Genomic DNA, 24878 nt, shown 5'->3' on the forward strand with positions numbered 1-24878 from the left:
TTTCATAACATTCGCCCAACAGATGTAAATACACTCCCGCTGCATTCTTATTGTTGCACACACAAATTTTTCTAACTGGACACTTAAGATTTGTCACTGAGAAGATACATTGTATGCATCAAAACGTGTGGTGTGTGGTAGAAATCTTCTCAGTGACAAATCTAAAGTGTTCAGTGAGAAAAATTTACATGTGCAACAATAAGAATGCAGTGGGTATTTATTCACATCTGTTGGATGAATGTTATGAAAACAAACACTCCTAACCGACATTTCATGACAAGTAATCTGTAAAAAAAACACACCACGTCTCATAAGGAAATCGCGTAAACCGTCTGAAGATGAATCACTAAGATTCTAAACCGGTAATGGTACCCTTTGGATAAAGGAACTGAAAGTAAATTTGTGGCTGGTTGCTGTCCCAACACCATCAACATTTGTACTAAAGAATTTATGAAAATTAAAAGCACAGGAAACTAATCGCAGCATAATGTAGAAATCACCTCTTGTGAAACTGTTGTTAAAGAGCTGTCTTTCTTATTGGTAGATTCCTAGATTGGCATTGACAATTTTAAAGAAATTAGGGTGTTACAATGTGTACTTCGTACCATGTACACAACTTTGAACTTCACTGCAACAAATTTATCCACATTAATCAAGGAATAAAAAAAAATAAATAAATAAACTTTTGGTTATATGGCCCATAATATGTCCCTGAAGAGGTAGTAAAGTTAAAGAATGGCTTAGAATTTCTCTATGGAACTACAGTAAATGGTTTAGACAAAATGTGATTGGTCTCAATTTTGATGATCCCAGCAGAGACGGTGTTTCATAATATCTGAAAAAAAAATTAGCATGAAAAAGTGGAAAAATACACCTTGGAATTTTCCAAAAAGCACGGAGAGGTAATGCTGTAGATATCTGTTCGTTATCAAGAATGAACTGCAATACAATGAGACAATAATCATTCTGCCACAGTTCATGATGATACTGTTAGTAGGGAATAAAACTTTTGATTGAATCATTTCTTTTCCTACTGAAATTTTTGTCACTTGGAGAATGTGTGTTTTTGAAACTGGAAGAGGAACAGCGACACACACACACACACACACACACACACACACACACACACACACACACACAGAGAGAGAGAGGGAGAGAGAGGGGGGGGGGGGGGAGAGAGAGAGAGAGAGAGAGAGAGAGAGAGAGAGAGAGCGCCTAGCTAACTACACAACTCATTCCTACTGTATAGAAGAGTTTTTCATGGCATTATTACTTTGCACCAAGTGAGGTGGTTCGTGGTTAACACACTGGACTCTTTCGGGAAGACATGTGCAGCCATCCTGATATAGATTTTCTGTGAGTTCCCTAAATTACTCCTGGCTCCTTTGAAAGGGCATGGCCGACTTCCTTCCGAATCCTTCCATAATCTGATGGGACTGATGACCTCACTATTTGGTCCCCTTCCCAAATCAACCAACCAGCAATTACTTCACTGCTGTCGTCCTCGAGATATTGCTTAATATTTTTGGGAACTGCATTTCTTGTTATCATCATTATTACAGCAAATAATCAATAACAAGTGGTAAAGGAGTATCTCGATATCAACATACTTTATTTTCGATCGTCGCTACATTGGGCAGGAATAATGAACAGCCTTGGGGAGTTCACTTTCACCAACATACTGTATATATGAACATTTAGAGGAGGACGCTCAGTATGCAGCCCATTTATTTCAATTGCCAATTTATTTCAGTATGTAGATGGCACCTTTGTCATATGGGCACGTGGATAATGCAAACTGAATGACATAAATCTCAATTCCATACATGAGAACATCTGTTTTACTATGGAAGAGCAAATTGGGTGGAGTGCTCCCCTTTCGGGATGTCATGGTAAAAAGCAGAGTGAACAGCATATTGGGTCACAGTGTGCACTGGAAGAAGGTACATGCCTACCTACGAGGTCTCTTCAGAATGTTTCAATACTTTGTCCACAAAATTTTTCTGTGCTTACCTTTTATTGTACATGTTCTCCTTCGAAATACTCTCCTCCAAAGTTGATACACTGCTCCAATGCCAGTAACACTTCTGAAAGCAGTCTTGGTACACCTCTGGCTAGATTTCACAAAACATCACCTGCGAATTTTCTTTTATCTCATCTAAATTTGCAAGTCTTTTTCTTTTCAGTGGAGTTAAGTCTCAACAGTGAGGTCTGGAGAGTATGGAGGATGAGGCTGCACAGTGATTTCATTTTTTGTGCAGTAGTCACATACCAACAGGGATGAATGTGCGAGTACATTATCATGATGCAACAACCATGAAGTGTCTCGCCCACATTTCATGCTGTTTCCTTCTCACATTTTCTTGCAACACATCCTAATAGTACCATCAATTAACAATTTGCCCCTGTGGCACGAATTCCTGACAAACTAATCCTTCAAAGTCAAAGAAAACTATCATGGCTTTCACATTTGACATGACCTGATAAGCTTTTTTTGTCTTGGAGAACCCTTCCCAACCCATTGTGTAGATTGAATCTTGGTCCCAGCATCATAATCGTAAATCCATGTCTCATCACCAGTTATTCTTTTAAGGAACATCTCATTCTCATTTGCACAGTCCAGAAACTCTTCACAAATTTCGAGGTGAGAAGGACTTTCTGGTCTTGACTTGTGAATTGTGGGATGAACTTGTCAGTGATAATATGCATTCCAAGATGCTGTGTCAGGATTTCAAGGCATGGTCCAACTGAAATATTACATTCTTGCACAGTCCCTCTGACTGGGATGCAAAATTTCATTGATGTTTCTGACATGAGTGTCATCGGTAGACATGGAAGGATGTCCTCAACAAGGATCATCTTATCTTAACTTCCATCTGGCCTTTTTTAAACGCAGTTAACCATTCATAACACAGAGTAAGGCTTAAGCACTCGCGACTGTAGGCTTCTTGCATCATTTGGTGTGTTTCTGTAAAGGTTTTTTCGAGTTTCACACGAAATTTAATCCAGACATGTTGCTCCCCTGCCATCTTGAACTTCAGTAGCTGTGTGATACAACATTCTACTCAGTACAGCACTGAACAATAACTAACAGACATACAACAATGAAACTGCCAGTAATTACATATTAAACACAGGCATGTGCAGTGTTGCCAACTGCATTTCACTCGCTCCAACACACCATTGACATGAAATTATGAATGTTCTGGAGCTTTTTGAACAGACCTCATATACTGATATGCAAACAGTTGCCACCACTCAGAGCAAAGGAATGGTGTGCTCAGAACCTCGGTACATAGGGCTCATGTTCTCTCTGACAATGAAAGTCTCAATTGAGGACTTGAACACCTAGAATGACATTGTAAAACAGCTACAAGGAATGGCAAATTCGGAGAAACTTACATCCTACACCCACTGTACAACTGTTGGTGCATTATCCAGGAAGATAGGACAAATCTATGTCTACACTACTCTGTAATTCACACTTAAGCGCTTGGCAGAGGATTCTGCAAGCCACCTTCAGACTATCTCTCTACTATTCCATTCTCGAACACTGCATGGGATAAATGAAGACTTAAATCTTTCTGTACGAGCTCCGATTTCTCTTATTTTAGTACGACGATCATTTCTCCCCATGTAGGTTGGCAATAGTTAAATATTTTTACATTTAGTGGAGAAAGATGGTGATTGAAACCTCAGGAAAAGATCTTGCTGCATGAAAAACAACTTGCTTACCATATCTGTGACATTCTCCCCTATTTCACGACAACACAAGAAGAGTTACACTTCTTTGGCCTCCTATGATGTCCTCCATCGGTCCTATCTGGTAAGGACCCCACACCTCACAGCAGTACTCTACCAGAGGCCAAACAAGCATAGTGTAGGCAGTCTTTGTAGTAGACCTGTTGCTGCATCTTCTAAGTGTTCTGCCAGTAAAGTAAAGTCTTTGGTTTGTCTTCCCTACAATATTATCTATGTGATTGTTCCAATTTAATTTTTGTATTTGTAATTCCTAGGTATTTGGTTGAATTGACAGGATTTAAATTTGCATGGTTTATTGTGTAACCAAAATTCAGTGGTCTTCTTTCTGTATTCTTGTCGATGACCTCATACTTCTCCTTATTCAGAAACAGTTGCCACTTTTCACACCATACAGATATTGTCTCAATCAGTTTGCAATTGTTTTTGCTCTTCTGATGACTTAAGTAGATGGTAAATGACAACATCATCTCCAAACAATCTGAGGGCACCTCAGATGGTCTCCTAAATCATTCATGAAGATTGTATACAGTATAGTGCCTGTAATACTTCCTTGGGGAATGCCAGATATCATCTCTTCTCTCTAGATGATTTTCTGTCGATTACTACATACTGTAACCTTCCTGACAGGACATCGTGAATCCAGTGCACAACTGAAGCAATACCCATAGATACATAATTTGATTAGAAGTCTCTTTTGAGGAACATTGTCAAAACTCATGAAATCTAGAATTATGGAATCAGTTTGATCCCTGTCAGTAGCACCCACTACTTCTTGTGAATAAAGAGCTAGATGTGTTTCACAAGAATGATATTTTCTGAATCCATGCTGACCATGTGTCAGTAGACCATTACCTTAGAGGTAACTCATAATAGAATTCTCTATAAACAAAGTGAAGACAATCTTGCACCCACCAGCTAAAACATGGGCGTTGCGTGGTAATGTCGAAGACTACCCTGATCTACAGATATCAAAAGTCAGTCAGATACCCTGCTAATGCGGCAAAACATATAGGTCAGACTCTGCATGCTGTCGAAGATTGTGTTGCGGAGAACACCAGCAGCACACCGGATTGCAGCAGCATAACAAATTGGCAATCATGGAAACTTACCTGGTGAAATTATACTGAATGAATTACGACTGTACTAAGGTTCTGACACAGACATGTAACTTCTGGGCTGTGTCATTAGAGAATTTATCAAGAATCAAGTAAGGGGACTGCTGACCAATTGCAATAATGGCTACATCCGTAGTAAGGCATTGGGACCTACCAGGGACAGAGGGAGGAAAAGCGGAGGTGCCATTCACACACACATCTGGGTGCAAAACCTAGAATAGTGTTTCGGCTGGAGGAATGTGGGGCGAGATCCTGGGTGTGTTCAGCAGATAGAATGACAGATTGGAGGGAGAGGGGAAGAGAGAAAAGTGTTGCATGTTCCGAGCTGCTAGAGACGATGGTCATGTGCGTGTGAGATGTGCTTGCTGGTGTGTGTGTGTGTGTGTGTGTGTGTGTGTGTGTGTGTGTGTGTGTGTGTATGTGTGTGTGTGTGTGTCCTTCCTTTCCTTTTTATAATGCATCATGTTTCTTGTTCATCACTACTCCCGGACACACTTTCTCTTTAACCCACATTACATTTTCAGAAGCTATACTGCTTGACAACTTTGCAGTTAATATTGTTGTTCTATTTTTTAAAAGAAGATATTAGCTTAATATGGAAGCTGACTAATTTAGTGTTTGTTCTCATTTTTTGTCTCCAGTGTCATTCACTCTTTGCTGAGACGTCATTTCCTGTTTTCTGTGTTCTTAAGTAAATCTTCTGTCAGCTAAATGTATGCTTTCTACTAACTAATTATTGTTTCACAAATTCCTACAGCAGCATCACATACTAATACATACATGTGTAATATTGTTTTAGGTGGCTGTCTCGTTTGAGGGGTGCTGGCTACCGTAGGCGAGACTTAATGAGAGATGTCAAGGAGCTGGTGCGCTTTGCGCAGGACCATGCTCTCAACTTTGATACTGGCCAATTAGATGATTTGGAACAAGCAGCAAACTCTGCCCGTTTACTTGAAACAGTAAAAGTTGTTGAGTCTTCTCGTCGGCATGTTGAAGTTTTACTGGAGCCAAAGCTGGAAGCGTTTCGGAAAGAAATGAGACGTCAACATAATATGACCTAATTGGTTCAGCCAGAAGACATACTCTTACTGGAATAATGCCACCCATGTTCCTATGACAGTCATGTATTTCAAATGAAGACATTACATGTTGGACTGCAACAAATTGTCTGTGATATTAACCACAATGGACAAAAAAGTGACAAGTTGGACAAGTTTAATTAACTCGTGTCTAAGATGTTATTTGAGTGGCATATTACCACTCAAAACCATGTTTTGAATATGTTGCTTCTTTTGTAGCTGATTGTAGTATGCTGTGATCTACAATTTGCTCTTAAATTTTATTGTGCCTTTTTATACGAGTATGTACATCATATAATATAGTCTAATGCACAGTATGACAAATCCTACAAGATATTACTTTTGAGAAAAAATTTAACTGTTAAATTAGGTTGGATTACAAACTGTTACAGAAATAAAGTTTTTTGTGCTGTTAATTCCAGGTACCTACTTTAGACATTTCAGAAGCTTTCTTGATTTGTAAATCACACTCACATGCATTCAATCCATTCATTTTTTATTGAAGGTTGTGTACCCAGGACTGCATTGCCTAGTGGTGCATATGAGTTTCACCCAGTCTCTTCGTTTTTTAATGCCATGTGTCATACCATTTAGGAGGTTCGAGTTAGTGATGATTGGTAAGTTTCGCAACAGCATTGTCTGCTAAGACAGGTCATATTGTGAAATATATCTTGTCATATCATACCGTAAAGTACATACAATAATAATACCTGCACAGGTAATTTGTTATGCACACAACTTCCCAGAAACTCTGGAATCCAGCTATACTCTACCTGGTCTCACACGCAAGTTAATTTTGAAAGACATAAATCACTGCTGTTAGTACCTTGTGCCCTGCTAAAGACGCCAGCACTCAATAACTGTGTGCTTGCTGAGAATTTATGTGAAACAGATTTGTGGTGTCGGTTCATGAACTTCATGTAGACCATTGTTCAGATGTCTCTAAATTCTAAGTCTGCTGTCTTTTACATCTGTTCCATTATGGGATTTGTTGTTGAGACAAACTGAGGTATCTGACCTGGGTATTTCAGGAGGGGCGGGGGGAGGGGGAGGGGGAGGGGGGGGGGATATTCTTGAGAGAGAGAGAGAGAGAGAGAGAGAGAGAGAGAGAGAGAGAGAGAGAGGAAAACAAAAATTCACAAAGCACATAGTATCCAGTGCACATTGGTCTATCGATTATTCATATGATTTTGAAATGCATCCTTGTTGGTTTTTGAATGTATGCATAGTGTATGTGATGTATCTGTCAGGGCAATCTAGGTGTATCCAAGAAAATGAAATTTTGACTTAAATTTATTGGCCAGATTGCTACACTAGTAAGGTCCAGTTGTACAGTCCCCGGCTAGCAGCCGCTTCAGTTCTATTCTCTAAGTAGTGCGGAAAACGCATTGTACGAACATGTAACAACGCCTAACCAGAGAAACGGGATAACTAAACTGGTGATTGTGGCAGGGTTAGTGAAGTTAATCGGCGAACAAATTTTGACAATGGCAGGAATAGCTACAGAATTGGTGATGACAAGATTCTTTGTTAGAACAAGGAAGGGGAAGAAACGGGAACATCACACAAATTATGGAAGAATGAGACAGATTCCAAATTTATATAAAAATTTTGTAATACTACTTTTCGATCTCATGCTTTAGAAACTGGTGTGTGTGAATGAAATGTGAAACTATTTCCTAACATAAAGCTTTTTGCTTGTAGTAGGCTAAATATGTATTTGATATTGGTACACTTAAACTTCTGGTACTTCCTTTTGTTGCTAAGTATAAGAGCAAAAACAGCTTGGTCTCGGACTCGTACACAAGTTAAGAACATTAATAAGCATTAAATAAAACATCTGACAATTCAGGCAAATTGGGAATTAATTTCAAAAAACACTCACAATGCTAATATGTCTGTTTTCCTTCCTATTTTTATTCTTGTAATGTAATTTTTAAATCTGCCTGAAGCCTGCTGATTGGAAGAGAGGAGCTGGAAATGATGGAGGAATTTACTTACCTGGGAAGCAAAATCAGAAGAGATGGTAGAAGCCGGAAAGAAATTGCGACCGGAATACAAAAAGCCAAAATTGCATTTAATTGGAGAAGGAACTTACTCACCAGCAACAACATCAATCTGCAAATAAGGAAACGTATCATGAAAGGTTTTGTTTCGAGTGTGGCCCTATGTGAAACTTGAACAATTGGAAGAGAAGAGAGAAGATGGCTAGAGGCCCTGGAGATGTGGTGTTACAGGAGGAGGAGGAGGATGATGATGATCATCATCATCAGCTGGAGAGACAAAGTAACAAATGAAGAGGTGCTTAGAAGAGTACAGGAAACCAAATCTCTGTGGAGGTACATCCAAACAAGAAGAGAGAAACTTGTAGGGCACATTGTACGACACAACATCATTGGAACAATAGCAGAAGGAGCTATTGAGGGAAGGAATTGGTGGAGACAACCAAGGATATCATACATGTAACAGATCATGAGTGATGTTGCATGTAACACATATGTGGAAGTGAAGAGGAAGGCAGACAGAAGAGAGGAATGGCGCTCTGCTGCAAACCAACCTCAGGGTTGAACACTAAAAGAAGAAGACCGGAAGCCTGCATGACATGTACATGAATGAGTGGATAGTTATTTGGACTGTTGCTATGAAGTGATTTGAAAGCTGCACAGTAAGCGTGCATATCTCTGTCAATTATAGTCAATTGACTATAATTATTCAACCATTTTTTCATCCTGCAGTTTGGATCCTGCCAAGTGGCCATATGGAGTGAATAAAATAGGAAATTGATGAAAAGTAGTTATGCTTCAGAAAGTTAGCCTGTTTTACAGCATTAGCTTTACAATAGTTTCCATAAGAAGATAAGAAAATGACTTACGAAATACTGGTACTGTAGGAGGAGAATTGAACTCTGGTAGTATGCGTACCATCTTGGGGCATAAATATTTACTTTGCTCTGGAATGGCATTGATTTATTACCGACCAGAACAGTGCGACTGTGAGAACAGGTAGCCCATACTGGAGGGGTAGAGGTGGGGGGAGCAGGAGGGAGCAAAATCTTTGGGGCCCAAGGCCCGTGGGGGGGGGGGGGATGATGTAAGTGTCTCAAGATTCCATATGGTCAAGGATGCTCAGTTGGCAAATATCAGGACTGCTGTTGTAAAATAAATTTTCTCTCATGTAATTAATTACATATAAAAACAACAACAACAATGTAGATAGCAACAGCTGTGAAACGTTAGTATAATTTGGTAGGACTGCCGACAACATTCAAAGATAAGGTATTGCTGAGTCCATCACAAGGTGATTTTACACAAAATATATTTTGCATTCAAGAGTAAGCACAAAATAAAATATACTTCTGCACATAGTTGTCCAGGAAAAATCATAAAAATGGATAAATGAAATGACACGAAAGAGATACAGAGACCACGCTGATTGCTTGTAAGTGGAGGTTATATTTTGTTCATCCATAGAACAGTCAACTTAATGGAAGCTCTCATGTTACTTCATGTGACTTTTTTGGTGAAAGAAGCTTGGCCTTCAGAGGTTCATCTCACAGATTGGAGATCGAAATAATGGAAAACGCCTCAGATCATTGGAGCATTTGAGTCGTCATGCTTGCAAAACCCATTAGTGAGGTGAGGGACAGACAAGAAGCTAGAAAGTGTTTACAAGAAGTGCATTATCTGTCAAGCGATACTTGCAATGAATTCATTTCTAGTTGTGCCCATGATGTAAGGAGTGCACCTTGGAAAATATAGAAAATACAAAGTATTATTCAATTATTGCTGGTGCAACTCGTGATTCAATTCATGTTGAACAAACAACATCCATCCTGCATTAGCTTTATTTCATTAAAGACATTGATAAATATGAAATAAGTGAACGGTTTTTGGAATTCATAGATTGCAATCAGAAAACAGGAGTTGTATATTTAATTAAATCAGTGCTTATGAAACATTCAATCAGTTCTTATCAATGAATTTTGTGGACAGAGTTATGGTAATGGGAGTAATATGAGAGGATCTTATAAAGGAGCTTATGCACATTTTCTTCAGTAGAATCCACTTGCAAAATTTTCTGTATGTATTTGTCATAGCCTTATGTAGAGTACATGCAGCTGATGGTCTTTTGGAACAATTCTACTTCTTTACAACCTGTTCAATTTCAATCCACAGCGATGGAAAATTCTGAAAGTGTCTTGGAAGTTCTTTGTATTCCATGTCTGATAGCTGTTGGAGCACGCCAGTTGATAGTGTGAGACCAGTTGCAGATCACTTGGATAAGACTGTCTTTGCTGTTGACTTTCTCAGTAAGTTATATTTGTCAGTTGAAACATGTTCTGTGGTACACATATTATGTAAGATGTTTCAATTATTTAATTATGGCATCAATTTGGCAAAAGTTATGGGTACCAGTTGACTAAACAAGCAAAGGACCATAAGCTTGAAATACTGTTGTTGGTGTTGAGGTAAGGCACTTTGAAACCTCATTAAATGACTTTGGATATCTTCGAAAAAACTGAGGCACCATTCTCCCTGAACCCAAAGCTATTGCCGGTGCAATTAATATTGATCATAAATTTCTGGAGGTGCTCACTCAGAAGAAATCATTTCATTGTGAAACCATAAGTAAACGGATATGAATAGAGATGATTTATTCAAGATAAATGTTTTTATATCATCATTATGATTAATGGAAAATCTCATATAAGATGTGAAACAAATACTAACAAAGAGATAGAGGGGCTGGCCAGTACTTACCTCAGCTCAGTACAGCCGATAGATACACATAAAACAGAACTGAAAATTTACATTCCTAGCTTTCGGAACTTTGTTCCTTCATCAGGGAGGAGAGAGGGGAAAAAAGGGAAGAAGGGAAAGTGGATTCAGTTACTCACAACCCAGGTTATGAAGCAACTATGTAGGACGAAAAGATGCGTGAATGGCTTTCCTCTTTAGCCATTCACGCATCTTTTCATCCTACATAGTTGTGTTTATCTTTATACTATATACCTCTTTACTTCTGTATGCATCCTCTTTGGTTTGAAGCTGGCACAGTACTTACAGTAGAATATCTTTGGCTTCCCTCTGACAACCATGCCTCCATCCTTGCTACCCTCCCTGTTTACGTTTCCCTGTTGCTTCATAACCTGGGTTGCGAGTAACTGAATCCACTTTCCCTTCTTCCCTTTTTTCCCCTCTCTCCTCCCTGATGAAGGAACAAAGTTCCGAAAGCTAGGAATGTAAATTTTCAGTTCTGTTTTATGTGTATCTATCGGCTGTACTGAGCTGAGGTAAGTACTGGCCAGCCCCTCTATCTCTTTGTTAGTATTTATATCATCATTGACAATCTAGTGTCTAATTTGAAAACCTGATATGAAAGATTTCATTAAAACATTTGGGTTTTTATGAAAATAATCGAAGATGACTGATAATCAGGTTGCTGAGTAATGCAAGTTATTTGTCATAGAATAGCATAATTATGTCACATTAAATATTTGAAAAAAATTCATACTTAAATCTTTGAATACATTACTTTGGAACCATTAGACCTCTTGAATAAGATGCTTGAGCTTAAAATTTCAGAGTTATTTCCAAATGTATGTGGAGCTATGTGCATCTTGTACACTCTTCCAGTACCAGGTGAACATGACACAGAAGTCAGAGCCCAGAACTGCAACAAGGCCACATACTTAAGTCAGGCAGGCACTGGTCAGCAACCATTGAGCTGAGTGGATGTCTATGACTTCGATGTCACTGCTGTCCTTATGATGAAACCAGGCCAGTAACCAGGAAGAACTGCAGTTCAACTCAATGCCAGTTACGACAGACGATCATTGTCTTCACTCTAGATGATTTGGTGTGACACATTGTCACACTTCTGCAAGTTTCAGTGCATGGAAGCAGTATTTAACCATGGACGTACCAGCTAATCATTTTTTGGCCAGCTGGGCAGTGCGTGGTGCATAGTCTGTGTGTGTCTGCGTATTGTGATAACTCTGCTGTGACTGAGGGACTTCTGCCTATCTGCCTAGCCCAAGTAACCAACACCACTCCATCTGCTGCCTCCCCGGGATTGCTGGCTGTCGATAGCAGTTTGGAGTCAGATTCTGGGCAGCACTGTGACCTTCTGCTATGCCGGGTGATGTCACCTGCTGCATGCTTGGTGCTGCAATTGGATCACGTGCGGTGTCTGTGCCATTGCCACTGAGTCAGTGCCCTCTGTCAACGTTCCTCCAAGCAAGCTGCTTGCATCCTTGCACTTCTGGCAGTTACACTGCTGGTGCCCTATAGTACCAGAATATTATATAAAGAAGAAAATGCACTTGATTAATGTAGTAGCAGGATAGAATAATTAAAGACTTGTTCATGTTCATGGAGGAATAAAGTTGAATGACAGGATAAAGAATGATGTATATGTCCAGCACTGATTTGTCTGCAGCTTTCCCACACGCCACACCTGTCTCCCAAATCATCTGTGCACCTTACCATGCCCAGAGTAAGACTTGAATCCTTTGTGGCAAGCAAGAACTGATCATATTTCACTCAAGTTTCCCTGCAGCTATCATGGTCTGCTCTATTTTGGCACCCAACAAAGGCGCCAGTTATATTTGGTATAAGTATCGAGATGGTTTGGAACAGCGTTGGTTCGATGATGACCAAGAAGATACATAAAATGGTGATGACAGAAGACTGCTAACAGTGAATAAACAGGTGCAGCAAAAGATTTTTACTTTCACTCCTGGGATTCTGTACATTCTTTGGTTTGACCTCCTCCCAGCTTCTTACCATCATGTCGGGGTTAGATACCGCTGTAGTGTTCGGTGAGGAAGTGAGGGCTGAGCTGTTAACGACAGTAATATGCAACAAGTGTAATTTACCTGGATAGTCCACCCCATGCACTGAGTCACATCCTGTTACATACCAGCCAGTGCATAGTGTGTGTCTGGCTCAGGTATGGAAAACCTCGGGTACCCCGACAAGTTCAGTAATTTCATAAGGATAAGTCAGAAGAGGAATAAGGAGTTTTGCTGTAATTAAGGAATTGTATAAAGCAAATGTTCCAGGATAAGAAAGGATGATATCAGGGTTGCCACAAGTTCCAGAAGTTAGGGAATTTCAAACACAACAGGGAAATTTGAAAAAAGATTGGAAAAATCTCATTTTTGTCTCAGTAGATGAAATGGTTTGTTTACTGAGGTGTCATGCATAGTCACAGGCTGGGTGCAGCTGAGTATGTGTGCCACTTTCCTACTCCCTCAGTCCTACTGCTTCTCCCAACCCTACCATTCCCCTCAGCTTGCAGTAAGTGCCACCACTTCTTGCCGCTAGCCTATTAGCTACCGAAGAGAGGCAGGGAGGCATGAGGAGTGGTTTGTTTGGATCTGATTCTCAGAGACTGTAGATACTGCGGCTGGAGATGGCGGTCATGTGTGCATGAGCTTGTGTGAATGTGTGTGCGCTCCTGTTTTCTGACAAAAGCTATGGCTGAAGAGTGTGATTGTCTTTTCTAGATGCTTGTGTGTGGCTCAGCAGTCATCTTTATGGTGAGTTGCTTCTACCTATCCTCATTATTATTGATTCTCAGAGTATTTGAACAAGTTATCTGTTGCATGGATTGATCACTGTGGTCTCATTTCGTCAACATGCTGTCTGTGGCTTGTGAATAGTTGGCCACACAAGTGGATTTCCACGATGGGCCAAAACCGGAGGCCTTTCTGCGGGTATCTGTAATGGATGGAGCCTGCTGATCTGAAGCCATTTGGTTCCCGTCAATGTGCAGACCCTGCCCGTTGGATCCAGTCTCACCAATCTGTCCACAGGCCATGTCTGTTTGTGTGTGATGTGATGGAGCGAATTTTCATGGTTTATCGATGGACCTAGGACTGTGGTACTCCTCAACAGGCCAGAGACCATGGACGACAGAGTTCAGGAATTGCAAATGTCTCACTGCAACTATGTTGTACAATGTGGCGTTTTATAGACATTTTATTTGTTCTGGTACATTTTCGTACTGCAAAAGTAGTTTATATGTTAGAAAGTATAGATGATAAGAAGTAAATTGTTTCAGTCGCTGGCAGTTTGTACACTACATACGCATATATTTCTCGAAAGAAAAATCATGCAATACCTGTAAAATAATAGCTATAACACAATGGGTAATAACCGACAATAGCAAACGTACTAGAGCCGACATTTTATTGGCAGCCACCTACAGTGTTGGTTTACCCAATTCTTCCCTGCCTTTTACACTCCTTTCAAGAAGATTACTTTCTTTCTGAGGCTTTTTCTGAAATCAGTAAAGGTATTTTAAATCAGTCTTGCAACTCCAAGGAAATGCATATTTTTGTCACCAAATGTGTTTTGTTTTATTGAAATAAAATAACATCAGTGGTCTTAATGAAACATCCATACCATCTGGCTTGATTTCTGAATATGAAGAACAGTTCATTACAAAAGATGTTGGTGTTAGTACTTAAGATTTTTTGCTCACATCAGAAAACTCTATCTGCTTGCGAGTTTCTTTAGATATTTCCTTATTTGCACTATTGTTTCTTGTACCATAGCTGCAAAGACTGATTGTCACATTAAGATTTTAAGTTACCCTTGAGATCTCAAAATTTGTCGGAGGAAAAGTGCTAAAACTTGTCTGGAAATAAGGGAGTTTCACTTGGGGAAACTTGTGGCAACTTGTGGCAAGCCTAAACATGTATATCAGTAATTAGAGATGGGCATAATGTAGGATTTAGGGTTATGGCTAAGCCTGGAATGTGATGCCCAAGGAAAATAGTTAACATGTATCACTTAGTTTGTTAAGATAGGTTTAAACCATGGTACAATGCTGATATGGTAGAACAGGAAAAAAGTGTTGCAGTGGTAGTGTTGGCTAGATTTCACTGCCTTCACATCATGTGGTATTGTCTCGAAACAGCCAAAGCACCTAGATACCACACGGATGTGAGACGCATCACTGAGATGTCGTCAAACTGCTCCCATTCTCTCAAGAACTGGTGGAACCACCAGCAATAGACAACCAAGCAAAAGAAGTGACTTAACAGGAAAATCTGAGGAGTTGCAAGAGGTGTGACTGGAAGGGAATTAAAGGGACTTTATTTTAATTGTACAGCACAGGTGGGGTTGATTAGTGCCTGTGGCTGGGAAAATCTTTGGGTTTTCTTCAGAAAGCTAGCCAAGTAAAATTTTTGTTCTCTTTTGTATTTTTCTGTTAATGGCTCAGTGCTTCTGCTAGTTGGTGAGTGAACTGCTTTACTCCTAAATACTTGTGAAACATTGACACGTGAGGGCATAATTTGGATAGAGAAAGTTGATTGTTGGGGTAGTGCAGTAATATATTCTTTTTTTCCCTCCGGAACAGACTTTGTATCACAGAGAGCAGAGCAAAATCGTGAATGTAACACATCACAAAGCAAAAAGAAAAATCTCACAAATTGTTAGATAAGTCAGTAAAGCATTGTTTGGTTTCAGGGGTGCTCAGTGGCATGATTATCAGCTTCCAATGATAGGTAGTGTATGGTCAGTGTGTTAAAAGTAATCAGTAACTGTTATAAAATAAAAAAAAGAAAATGATATGACGAAGTGCACAAAAAATGCGAAAAGAAATCTGAAGATGTTACAAGTGAAAATGGTTTGTTCAATGAACCAACTTTAGGATCAGGCTTTAAGTTTCTTTAAAATACACAGTGTGAAAAATTGAAAGATAAACAAACTTTTTGGTAAGTGTTGTTGACATTTTATGTGCTGTTGCCTAAAATAGGGAATGAGATTGTGGAGTACCCTCTCATGTGCAAATTGAGTGCACTATACTGAGGCATACACAAGTCTGTGGATTCCCTCACCAGAGATGAAATCCATACCGTAAAGGACTCTGCTCAATCCAGAGATGTGTTAGGAGCATCTTGCATCACCACTTTGGATGCAAGGAACTTTGTCATAGACTGGAAGTAGCTTTCAATGATCACTTTTTGTTCTCTCTTCTTTCGAGACACTTTTCCTCCAAATGGCACATTGCTTTGTGCTTCACCGGGAAGGACATTGCACACTGGGGGATGAAACATTGAGATACCACGGATATTGGCTGCTGTATTGGCTAATTTGTTTCCTCTGATTTCCACGTACCTTAGTATGAGCAGAATATTACCCTCTCTTCTGGCTATTGTAGCAGAGGGAAAGTGCCCTCGATGGAACGGATTGATTTTTCTGTTAGACACAAACACTGGATGGCTTGCAGTGTATGAAAGGGATAGGAGCATATGAGGAATTTTGTAGAATTACCCCAAGGTCACATGCACTTCATTGTTATATACAGTTAATTTATTAGGTAAATGGCTCTGAGGATAAGGGGAACTGCTACATCTCAATTGATACAATGGCAAATATGCACTCTGGCAGGTGCCACGATGCACGGTTAAATGTCTCTGGGCAAAAGACTGAGGTTTACAATGGCTAGTTTTCAAGCCTGCACCTATGAGGAAGCTGTTAATGAGGAATATAGATGTGATCAGTCCTGAATTCCTTGTCAGAGAAACCCAAGAAGCATATTGGATTTTCTGGCAACATGTCTGAAGAATGTTGAACAGTAATTTGCACACAGGGGATGTTATCCAAGATTGAGTCATTTATGGAAGTTGAACTTTTTTTCTTTTTAAATCTCATGGTGTGATTTTAATGCTATGATCCAATAACAACTTTTGACAAAGGGTATAATAAATGAATAGTGATACCTCAACCTATTGTGCTTAATGAACTTCACCCACCAATCATTAAATAATATTAATGATGAAAATGGGTCACTGACAAGGAGAAGATAATCAACAAAGGGGGCTTTGTGGGGAAGAACCTTACACCTCACACTATTTATGAATACACACTGCAAAATTAGGCCAAGTTGCACCCTTATCAGTCATCTGAAATGGCTTCACCCCTATGCTACCATTCCAGTGCTGCTGAGGAAAGCTGACCACATCACAAATGGGGCTAACACATAGCTGATAAATAATCTGTTCTTCCAGGAACATGAGGATAATAGCTCTAGATTGCCCACTGGGTTGGCTCCAGCTCAGAGAACTTAACCTGTAGACAACTGCAGCCATGCCACCAACTTTCCATTCAGCCAGAGCTGCTTATGAGAGCTGGCTGTGTGGAACTCTGATATGATGCTGTCAATAAATGTGTTGGTTGAATCTAATGTGGAGTTTGATTGTTGGACTCTGTTTGATGCCGCCACTGTGAAAGAGGCCTGCAGTCCACTCGGGGCCCTCTGATGATGCAATCTATTGCCGATCACCTAGGTGAGGTAGGTAGGTGGCTGTCCTGACTGCACTTACAGTCTCCTGAGCCATTATAATGTAGTCCAACTAAGGGTGCCACTTTGTTAGACCGGTGAGTGTCTGCAGGCATATGAATGAGTTACGGTTATAAAATGATGAACTGAAAAATGTTTAGAGTGCCATGTTTTGTGTGCTCGAGTAAACTGAAAATTTAGCAAGCACATTGTTGTTTCCCACAACAGAGTTCAGTCAGGAAAACAATACAAAAATAAAAAAAATAAGTCAGCAGGCATAGAAGAGGTTCCTGTCTCTGTTCTGAAGGTGTGCACATATAGTACACAAGCCTCATTAACAGATATAATAAATGTATCCTTAGATCAGGTATTTTTCTAGGGTACCTAAACCATGCACAAGTTGTGCCCTACTGGAGGAAGGTAATGCTGAAAGCATTGAAAACTAAAGGCTATTTTCACTGTCTTCATTCTCAAAAATAATTGAAACAGAGGCTAATGAATTACATGAATAGATACAGCCTTTTTTAATGAACCACAGTTTGGTTTCAAAATTGGGATGAATACAGTATTGGTCTTAGAGTTCACAAAAGTGCTACTTGAAGCTCTTGACAAGAATGACTGCATTACACGCAGCTTTTTAGACTTGGCCAAGGCTTTTGACACAGTTGACAATTAAGTACTAAGCTAGCTAGAAGCACTAGGTATGAGAGAAATGGTGAAAGAGTGAGTCCAGTCTTACCTGGAAAACAGCGTGCAAAAGATGGACATAGTTCAGACCTCTGCTGATAATAAATTTTTAGAAAAAGAATGATCAGACAAGAAAAATGTAATCAATAATATTCCTTGTGGTAGTGCTTTGGGTCCAATCCTGTACTTAATATATCAATTACTTACCAGACAGTATAAAGCATAGAGAGAAAAAGTTCTTTTTGCAGGTGACAGCAGCATCATAGTCACTGGTGAAACAAATGAAACCATCAAGGATTTTTATGATTTGGCAGTACGTAATAAATTAATGTTGAACATAAAGAAAATAAACAGTAAACACTTCTGCAAAAAGTGGGGAAACAACTGTGTCATTAATCAGATGATAAATCTATAGACTGTATAGCAAGCACAAAGTTTTTAGAATGAGCATTGTCAGATATCCTGAAATGACCTCCCAAAGATACTGGGAGAAATAATGTAATCACCATGTTATGCTCTTAGGGTTTCAGTATCAGTTTGTAACAGCCAGTTGTGGTGACCTATTATGTGTGTGTACCCTCAGTTCTTAGCTGTGGGTTTGTTTTCTGGGGACTGAAGGCACAAAACATGGACACAGTTTTTAAACTGCAGAAAAGGCCTGTAAGAACAATAGCTGTAAGTAGTAGTAAAGTTTACTGTTAAGAGCTTTTAAAAAAATTGGGCATCCTTACCGCAGCAAATGAGTACATCTATCGATATGTGGTACATACCAGGGAAAACATTATTCCACTACTAGATCTATTCATAATCATGGAACCAGAGATGGCTTGAACTTAAATTTACCACAGAAAAATAAACAACAAATACAAAACAGCATTTTTTTTTTTGGGGGGGGGGGGGGGGGGATAAAATTATATAATAAATTTCCAAGGGAAATGAAAAAGATTACTGAAATATAACTGTTTAAAAATCAGCAAAACCATTCTTCATAAAAATTACTTACAGGATTCAGAGTAGTGGTTAATAATGAAGGGGGATAACTACAACACCCTGTCACATTTCCATACATGATCACTGTTTACTGCTGTCACGTTGTTGTTGTTGTTGTTGTTGTGGTCTTCAGTCCTGAGACTGGTTTGATGCAGCTCTCCATGCTACTCTATCCTGTGCAAGCTTTTTCATCTCCCAGTACCTACTGCAACCTACATCCTTCTGAATCTGCTTAGTGTATTCATCTCTTGGTCTTCCTCTACGATTTTTACCCTCCACGCTGCCCTCCAATGCTAAATTTGTGATCCCTTGATGCCTCAGAACATGTCTTACCAACCGGTCCCTTTTTCTAGTCAATTTGTGCCACAAACTCCTCTTCTCCCCAATTCTATTGAATACCTCCTCATTAGTTATGTGATCTACCCATCTAATCTTCAGCATTCTTCTGTAGCACCACATTTCGAAAGCTTCTATTCTCTTCCTGTCCAAACTATTTATCGTCCATGTTTCACTTCCATACATGGCTACACTCCATACGAATACTTTCAGAAATGACTTCCTGACACTTAAATCAATACTGGATGTTAACAAATTTCTCTTCTTCAGAAACGCTTTCCTTGCCATTGCCAGCCTACATTTTATATCCTCTCTACTTCGATCATCATCAGTTATTTTGCTCCCCAAATAGCAAAACTCCTTTACTACTTTAAGTGTCTCATTTCCTAATGTAATTCCCTCAGCATCACCCGATTTAATTCGACTACATTCCATTATCCTTGTTTTGCTTTTGTTGATGTTCATCTTATATCCTCCTTTCAAGACACTGTCCATTCCATTCAACTGCTCTTCCAAGTCCTTTGCTGTCTCTGACAGAATTACAATGTCATCGGCGAACCTCAAAGTTTTTATTTCTTCTCCATGAATTTTAATACCTACCCCGAATTTTTCTTTTGTTTCCTTTACTGCTTGCTCAATATACAGATTGAACAACATCGGGGAGAGGCTACAACCCTGTCTTACTCCCTTCCCAACCACTGCATCCCTTTCATGTCCCTCGACTCTTATAACTGCCATCTGGTTTCTGTACAAATTGTAAATAGCCTTTCGCTCCCTGTATTTTACCCCTGCCACCTTCAGAATTTGAAAGAGAGTATTCCAGTCAACATTGTCAAAAGCTTTCTCTAAGTCTACAAATGCTAGAAACGTAGGTTTGCCTTTTCTTAATCTTTCTTCTAAGATAAGTCGTAAGGTCAGTATTGCCTCACGTGTTCCAGTGTTTCTACGGAATCCTAACTGATCTTCCCCGAGATTGGCTTCTACTAGTTTTTCCATTAGTCTGTAAAGAATTCGTGTTAGTATTTTGCAGCTGTGACTTATTAAGCTGATAGTTCGGTAATTTTCACATCTGTCAACACCTGCTTTCTTTGGGATTGGAATTATTATATTCTTCTTGAAGTCTGAGGGTATTTCGCCTGTTTCATACATCTTGCTCACCAGATGGTAGAGTTTTGTCAGGACTGGCTCTCCCAAGGGCGTCAGTAGTTCCAATGGAATATTGTCTACTCCGGGGGCCTTGTTTCGACTCAGGTCTTTCAGTGCTCTGTCAAACTCTTCACGCAGTATCGTATCTCCCATTTCATCTTCATCTACATCCTCTTCCATTTCCATAATTTTGTCCTCAAGTACATCGCCCTTGTATAGACCCTCTATATACTCCTTCCACCTTTCTGCTTTCCCTTCTTTGCTTAGAACTGGGTTTCCATCTGAGCTCTTAATATTCATACAAGTCGTTCTCTTATCTCCAAAGGTCTCTTTAATTTTCCTGTAGGCGGTATCTATCTTACCCCTAGTGAGATAGGCCTCTACATCCTTAAATTTGTCCTCTAGCCATCCCTGCTTAGCCATTTTGCACTTCCTGTCGATCTCATTTTTGAGACGTTTGTATTCCTTTTTGCCTGTTTCACTTACTGCATTTTTATATTTTCTCCTTTCATCAATTAAATTCAATATTTCTTCTGTTACCCAAGGATTTCTACTAGCCCTCATCTTTTTACCTACTTGATCCTCTGCTGCCTTCACTACTTCATCCCTCAAAGCTACCCATTCTTCTTCTACTGTATTTATTTCCCCCATTCCTGTCAATTGGAAACCATATGTCAGGATGTAAAATGTATGGTAGTAATGTCTTGTCATTTTCCTGTGTTCAACATCTCACTCATCATAGGGGGATACTATCTAAGTTTTTCTATGGAACTGAGGATCATAGTTGCATGTGTGCGAACATGGACTCTGCTTTCTGAACAGACTGTAGTTGGTACAAGGGACACTGCAGCATCATCTGCACGTGTATGTGTGTGTGTGTGTGTGTGTGTGTTATTTGATGAAGAACAGAACTGTGTTTTTATATTAAGAGATACCTGAAAAAATGTGTTTAAATCGAGGAATGTTGTACAAAATGTACCAAGGAATGGGACAGTGCAGCTTTTAAGACACTGACCATGTATTCCACATATTCAGAAGGATGGAGTTGTTCTGTCTGCCCATCCTGATTTCTGTTTTTCTTGGTTTTCCTAAGTCACTAAGGCAAATGCCATGATGGTTCCTCAATCAAGGCCATGGGCAACTGCCTACCCTATCCTCATAATGCACCTGTCTTGTCCTGATAAAGCTTGTTATGTAGTCTCTGTGTTGTATATTTTGAACTTTTGATTTAATAACAATATTATTGATTGTTAGACAATCCTTGGGTGAATAAGAATAATAAAGAGAAATAAGAATAATAAAGAGCAATAATAATAATTCTTGGTCTCAGAATGAATCAGAGAGGCAGGCTGTTCCATCACTGGGTAAGGGCTGACACTTTGATTATATGATGTGCCAATAGGTCATGCATGATGCAAATCATGCATGATTCATGTAACTCCTAAGTCACTTTGTAGTGAGAGGACAACTGGAAAATGCAGATTTTTTTTTTTGGTCAGATGGAATGCAGCTGACAGAGGATCATACAAGAACCTCCCCACTTAATACACACTGAGGAGTTGCCAATGCTAATCTGCTCGTCTCGTGAAGGATAATGTTTTTTGGTTTTTAGTTGTTTTGGTCTTGCTCTCCATAAACTGCCATTAGTTGAGTACTAACAAATTAATGTACTTGGAACAAACACAACTTTTTTGCTAACCAAGATTATTATTGGGTTACTAAAGGATAGATAGTGTCATAAGATCTTTGCTCATTAAATCCCTTAAATGTAGCAACCAAGTCAGCTTCTGTAATTGGAAGTGAGGCCTGTGTTATTGAACTGAGAAGTGTGTTACACATTTTAAGTAGAAGTGTACATATGAAAAAGGCTTGTGTGAACAGTAAAAGCAGAAGCACACTGTTTGTCTGAGGAGAATTTAATGCCAGCACTCTCCACCTGCTCCTGTAAATGCATTATCCCTAGTTGCAACTAATGTTCTCCATGAACTACACTAGCAAGTAAATGTAATTAATGATGGATGGCGTGGTACTGAGCACAATACGTTCAATGAGCATTTAACACTTATGACTCGATTCCTGAGGGATCTTGTTTGTTATCTATGGGTGGAGTATTATTCTCTTGTTTGTATTGATGCCTGGAGTATCATGTACTCAGTACCCAAAAAGGAACATATTGACAGAAAGGACTGTAGGGAGATGGGAAGGTGTGTCCAAGCTGCCTTAGTATGTATTGCCTCCAGATAGTTCGGCATGCCTTATAAAAATAAATTTTTATTACTACAAGATGCTGTCTGCATAGGAAATCCTTTTAATGCGACACCTCCAGCAGAGTGAAGTTGTGAAGACTCAAGTGCTACCTCCTAAACCTACAATGGAAGGTTCTGAGTAGCTACCTGTATACTAACACCCAAGTGAGACTGACTGACCTTGTGCTCAAAGGTCTTTCCTATGCAGCCAGTTAGAGCAACACTAGGATTACTACTCGGCACTGTAGAGCCCTTCCCTGGATTCTGGAGGGAGACCAGGATTGCCTCCCTTTACTGGTTAGGAAAGTCCCCAATCATCCAGATTATTTTTAAAATACTGATAGAATTTTTGTTTTGTTTTGATCCTAGGTGCTATAATGTATTTGGTTGCAACTAGCAAGCTTTTTGTGAATCCACTTCTCAGAAGAGATTTTTCCTTTGTAACTCGAAAGTCTGTGAGGTTTTCAGCAGTTGGCCAACTGACACTTGAGCTTTCACAGAGGCAACACCTACCTGCCCCTTATAGTGGACTGACGTTTGTCATTTCACCATGGGACTGGGTGCCTATTTGTGTCCTGATGGCATTGGGATGGATATATCAGTGACATGGTGGATCACACTTGTAATGCAATTCACCCTGTCCCAGATGCTGCTGTGGTGTTCAGAACAAGCCAGTTGGCTGTAGAATGACAAATTTATTTTGTCGAGCATCCATCTTTGCAGCTTCCTTTCGAGGATCACTCTACCTGTTAAATGGATTCAAATGGAAAAGTTGTCACTTTAATGCAAATCAAAGAGCGCTTCTCAAAGAGCAGTACCGCCAAGGGAAGGCGAGCAAACTGCAAGGCCATTACCTGAGAATAACTCTATTGTTGCATGAAGTGTGTTAGAAGACAGCTTTTATATAACTACTTGATAACTTGGGTCTCGGACTCGCATTCGGGAGGACGACGGTTCAATCCCGCGTCCGGCCATCCTGATTTAGGTTTTCCGTGATTTCCCTAAATCGCTCCAGGCAAATGCCGGGATGGTTCCTTTGAAAGGGCACGGCCGACTTCCTTCCCCATCCTTCCCTAATCCGATGAGACCGATGACCTCGCTGTCTGGTCTCCTTCCCCAAAACCAACCAACCAACTTGGGTCTCGGAGAGTGTAGATGGAGATCCCCAAGGCGTATTGTATATATTAAAATGTGATTTGGGGAGTAGTACATAAACTATTTTAAAAAGCTGTCCAGTCTACTGGCTTCATACTCTGGCTTTTGTTTACCCATATTAGATAAGGCCTACACTATCCTAAGAACCTTGTGTCCAAGCCCTCATAGCACCCGGACACTTCCTTGATGATCTCTTCTAGATGTCACATCTCTTAAAACTCTCTTTTGAGTGTCTCCGAGCACCCATAACCCAAACAAAGACAGTATACAATTGTCCACTTTTGCCCAGCTTTTTTGTGGCTGTACCAAAAAAATTTTAAGCAATTACTAGCAGAGCTCCTGCAAAAGATTTATCATTGAATCTCTTCCACACTTATTTAGCTGAGTTTGTACTATGCCTTGAATGATGATGATGAGGCAATGAAATTCACCAGTAGTGGGACTTTTCAATGATTTACATTGTGTACATTACACACAGATGCAGCTGTTACAAACTAATTCTCTACGCTACATTAACAACTAACTGTAACTGATGATCTTTGGCTTTGTACTTAGTGTTCCTCTCTGTTCTTTTCTCTTAGGTATTTTTCAGATTTGTGTACATTTATTGGAATTTACTGCAGATCATCTACTGCAACACAGCTGTAAATTACACTGGAACAATGCTGTCAATTTATATCACATCATCAATGCTTATCTGTAGTGGTTATTCTGGATACTCTTATCCTGCAAAAATAGAAACTTGTTCAATCGCCTCATACTCAATGCTATATATATCTTTCTCATAATATTTCATCAGAGTTATTATTGAGATGATTTACCTTTCTTGATGCAGCTGACTATTTTAAAGAAGGGTCTTCATGAAGGTGCCAAGCACACAAGAAAACGTCATAAAATACGTTAATTTCCAGATCTAAAACAAGAGAGAAAGAGACAAGAGTCAGTATTCAGAAAACAGTGAATTTGAGTCAGTGCTACTCAATGCACAAGCAACTGAGTGTGATCTTAAGGAAAGCAGTATAAATGCAGAGTTCTAAGAACTGCAGAGGAGGAATTAATAC

General features: G+C 39.6%; 1 protein-coding gene across 8 annotated transcripts in view; it reads left to right on the top strand.

Moving 5' to 3' along the window:
* LOC124776612 overlaps nucleotides 1-6372 on the top strand; it is a 42648-nt gene extending 36276 nt beyond the window's left edge. For all 8 annotated transcript variants that reach the window (XM_047251685.1, XM_047251692.1, XM_047251689.1 and 5 more), the window contains exon 3: nucleotides 5677-6372. In XM_047251685.1, the coding sequence (XP_047107641.1) occupies nucleotides 5677-5938 (262 nt within the window). In that variant the 3' untranslated portion in view covers nucleotides 5939-6372. The remainder of the gene's footprint in view (nucleotides 1-5676) is intronic.
* Nucleotides 6373-24878: the final 18506 nt, after the last annotated feature.

This window comes from Schistocerca piceifrons, chromosome 2, assembly GCF_021461385.2.
Source record: "Schistocerca piceifrons isolate TAMUIC-IGC-003096 chromosome 2, iqSchPice1.1, whole genome shotgun sequence".
Classification (NCBI taxonomy): Eukaryota; Metazoa; Arthropoda; class Insecta; order Orthoptera; family Acrididae; genus Schistocerca; species Schistocerca piceifrons.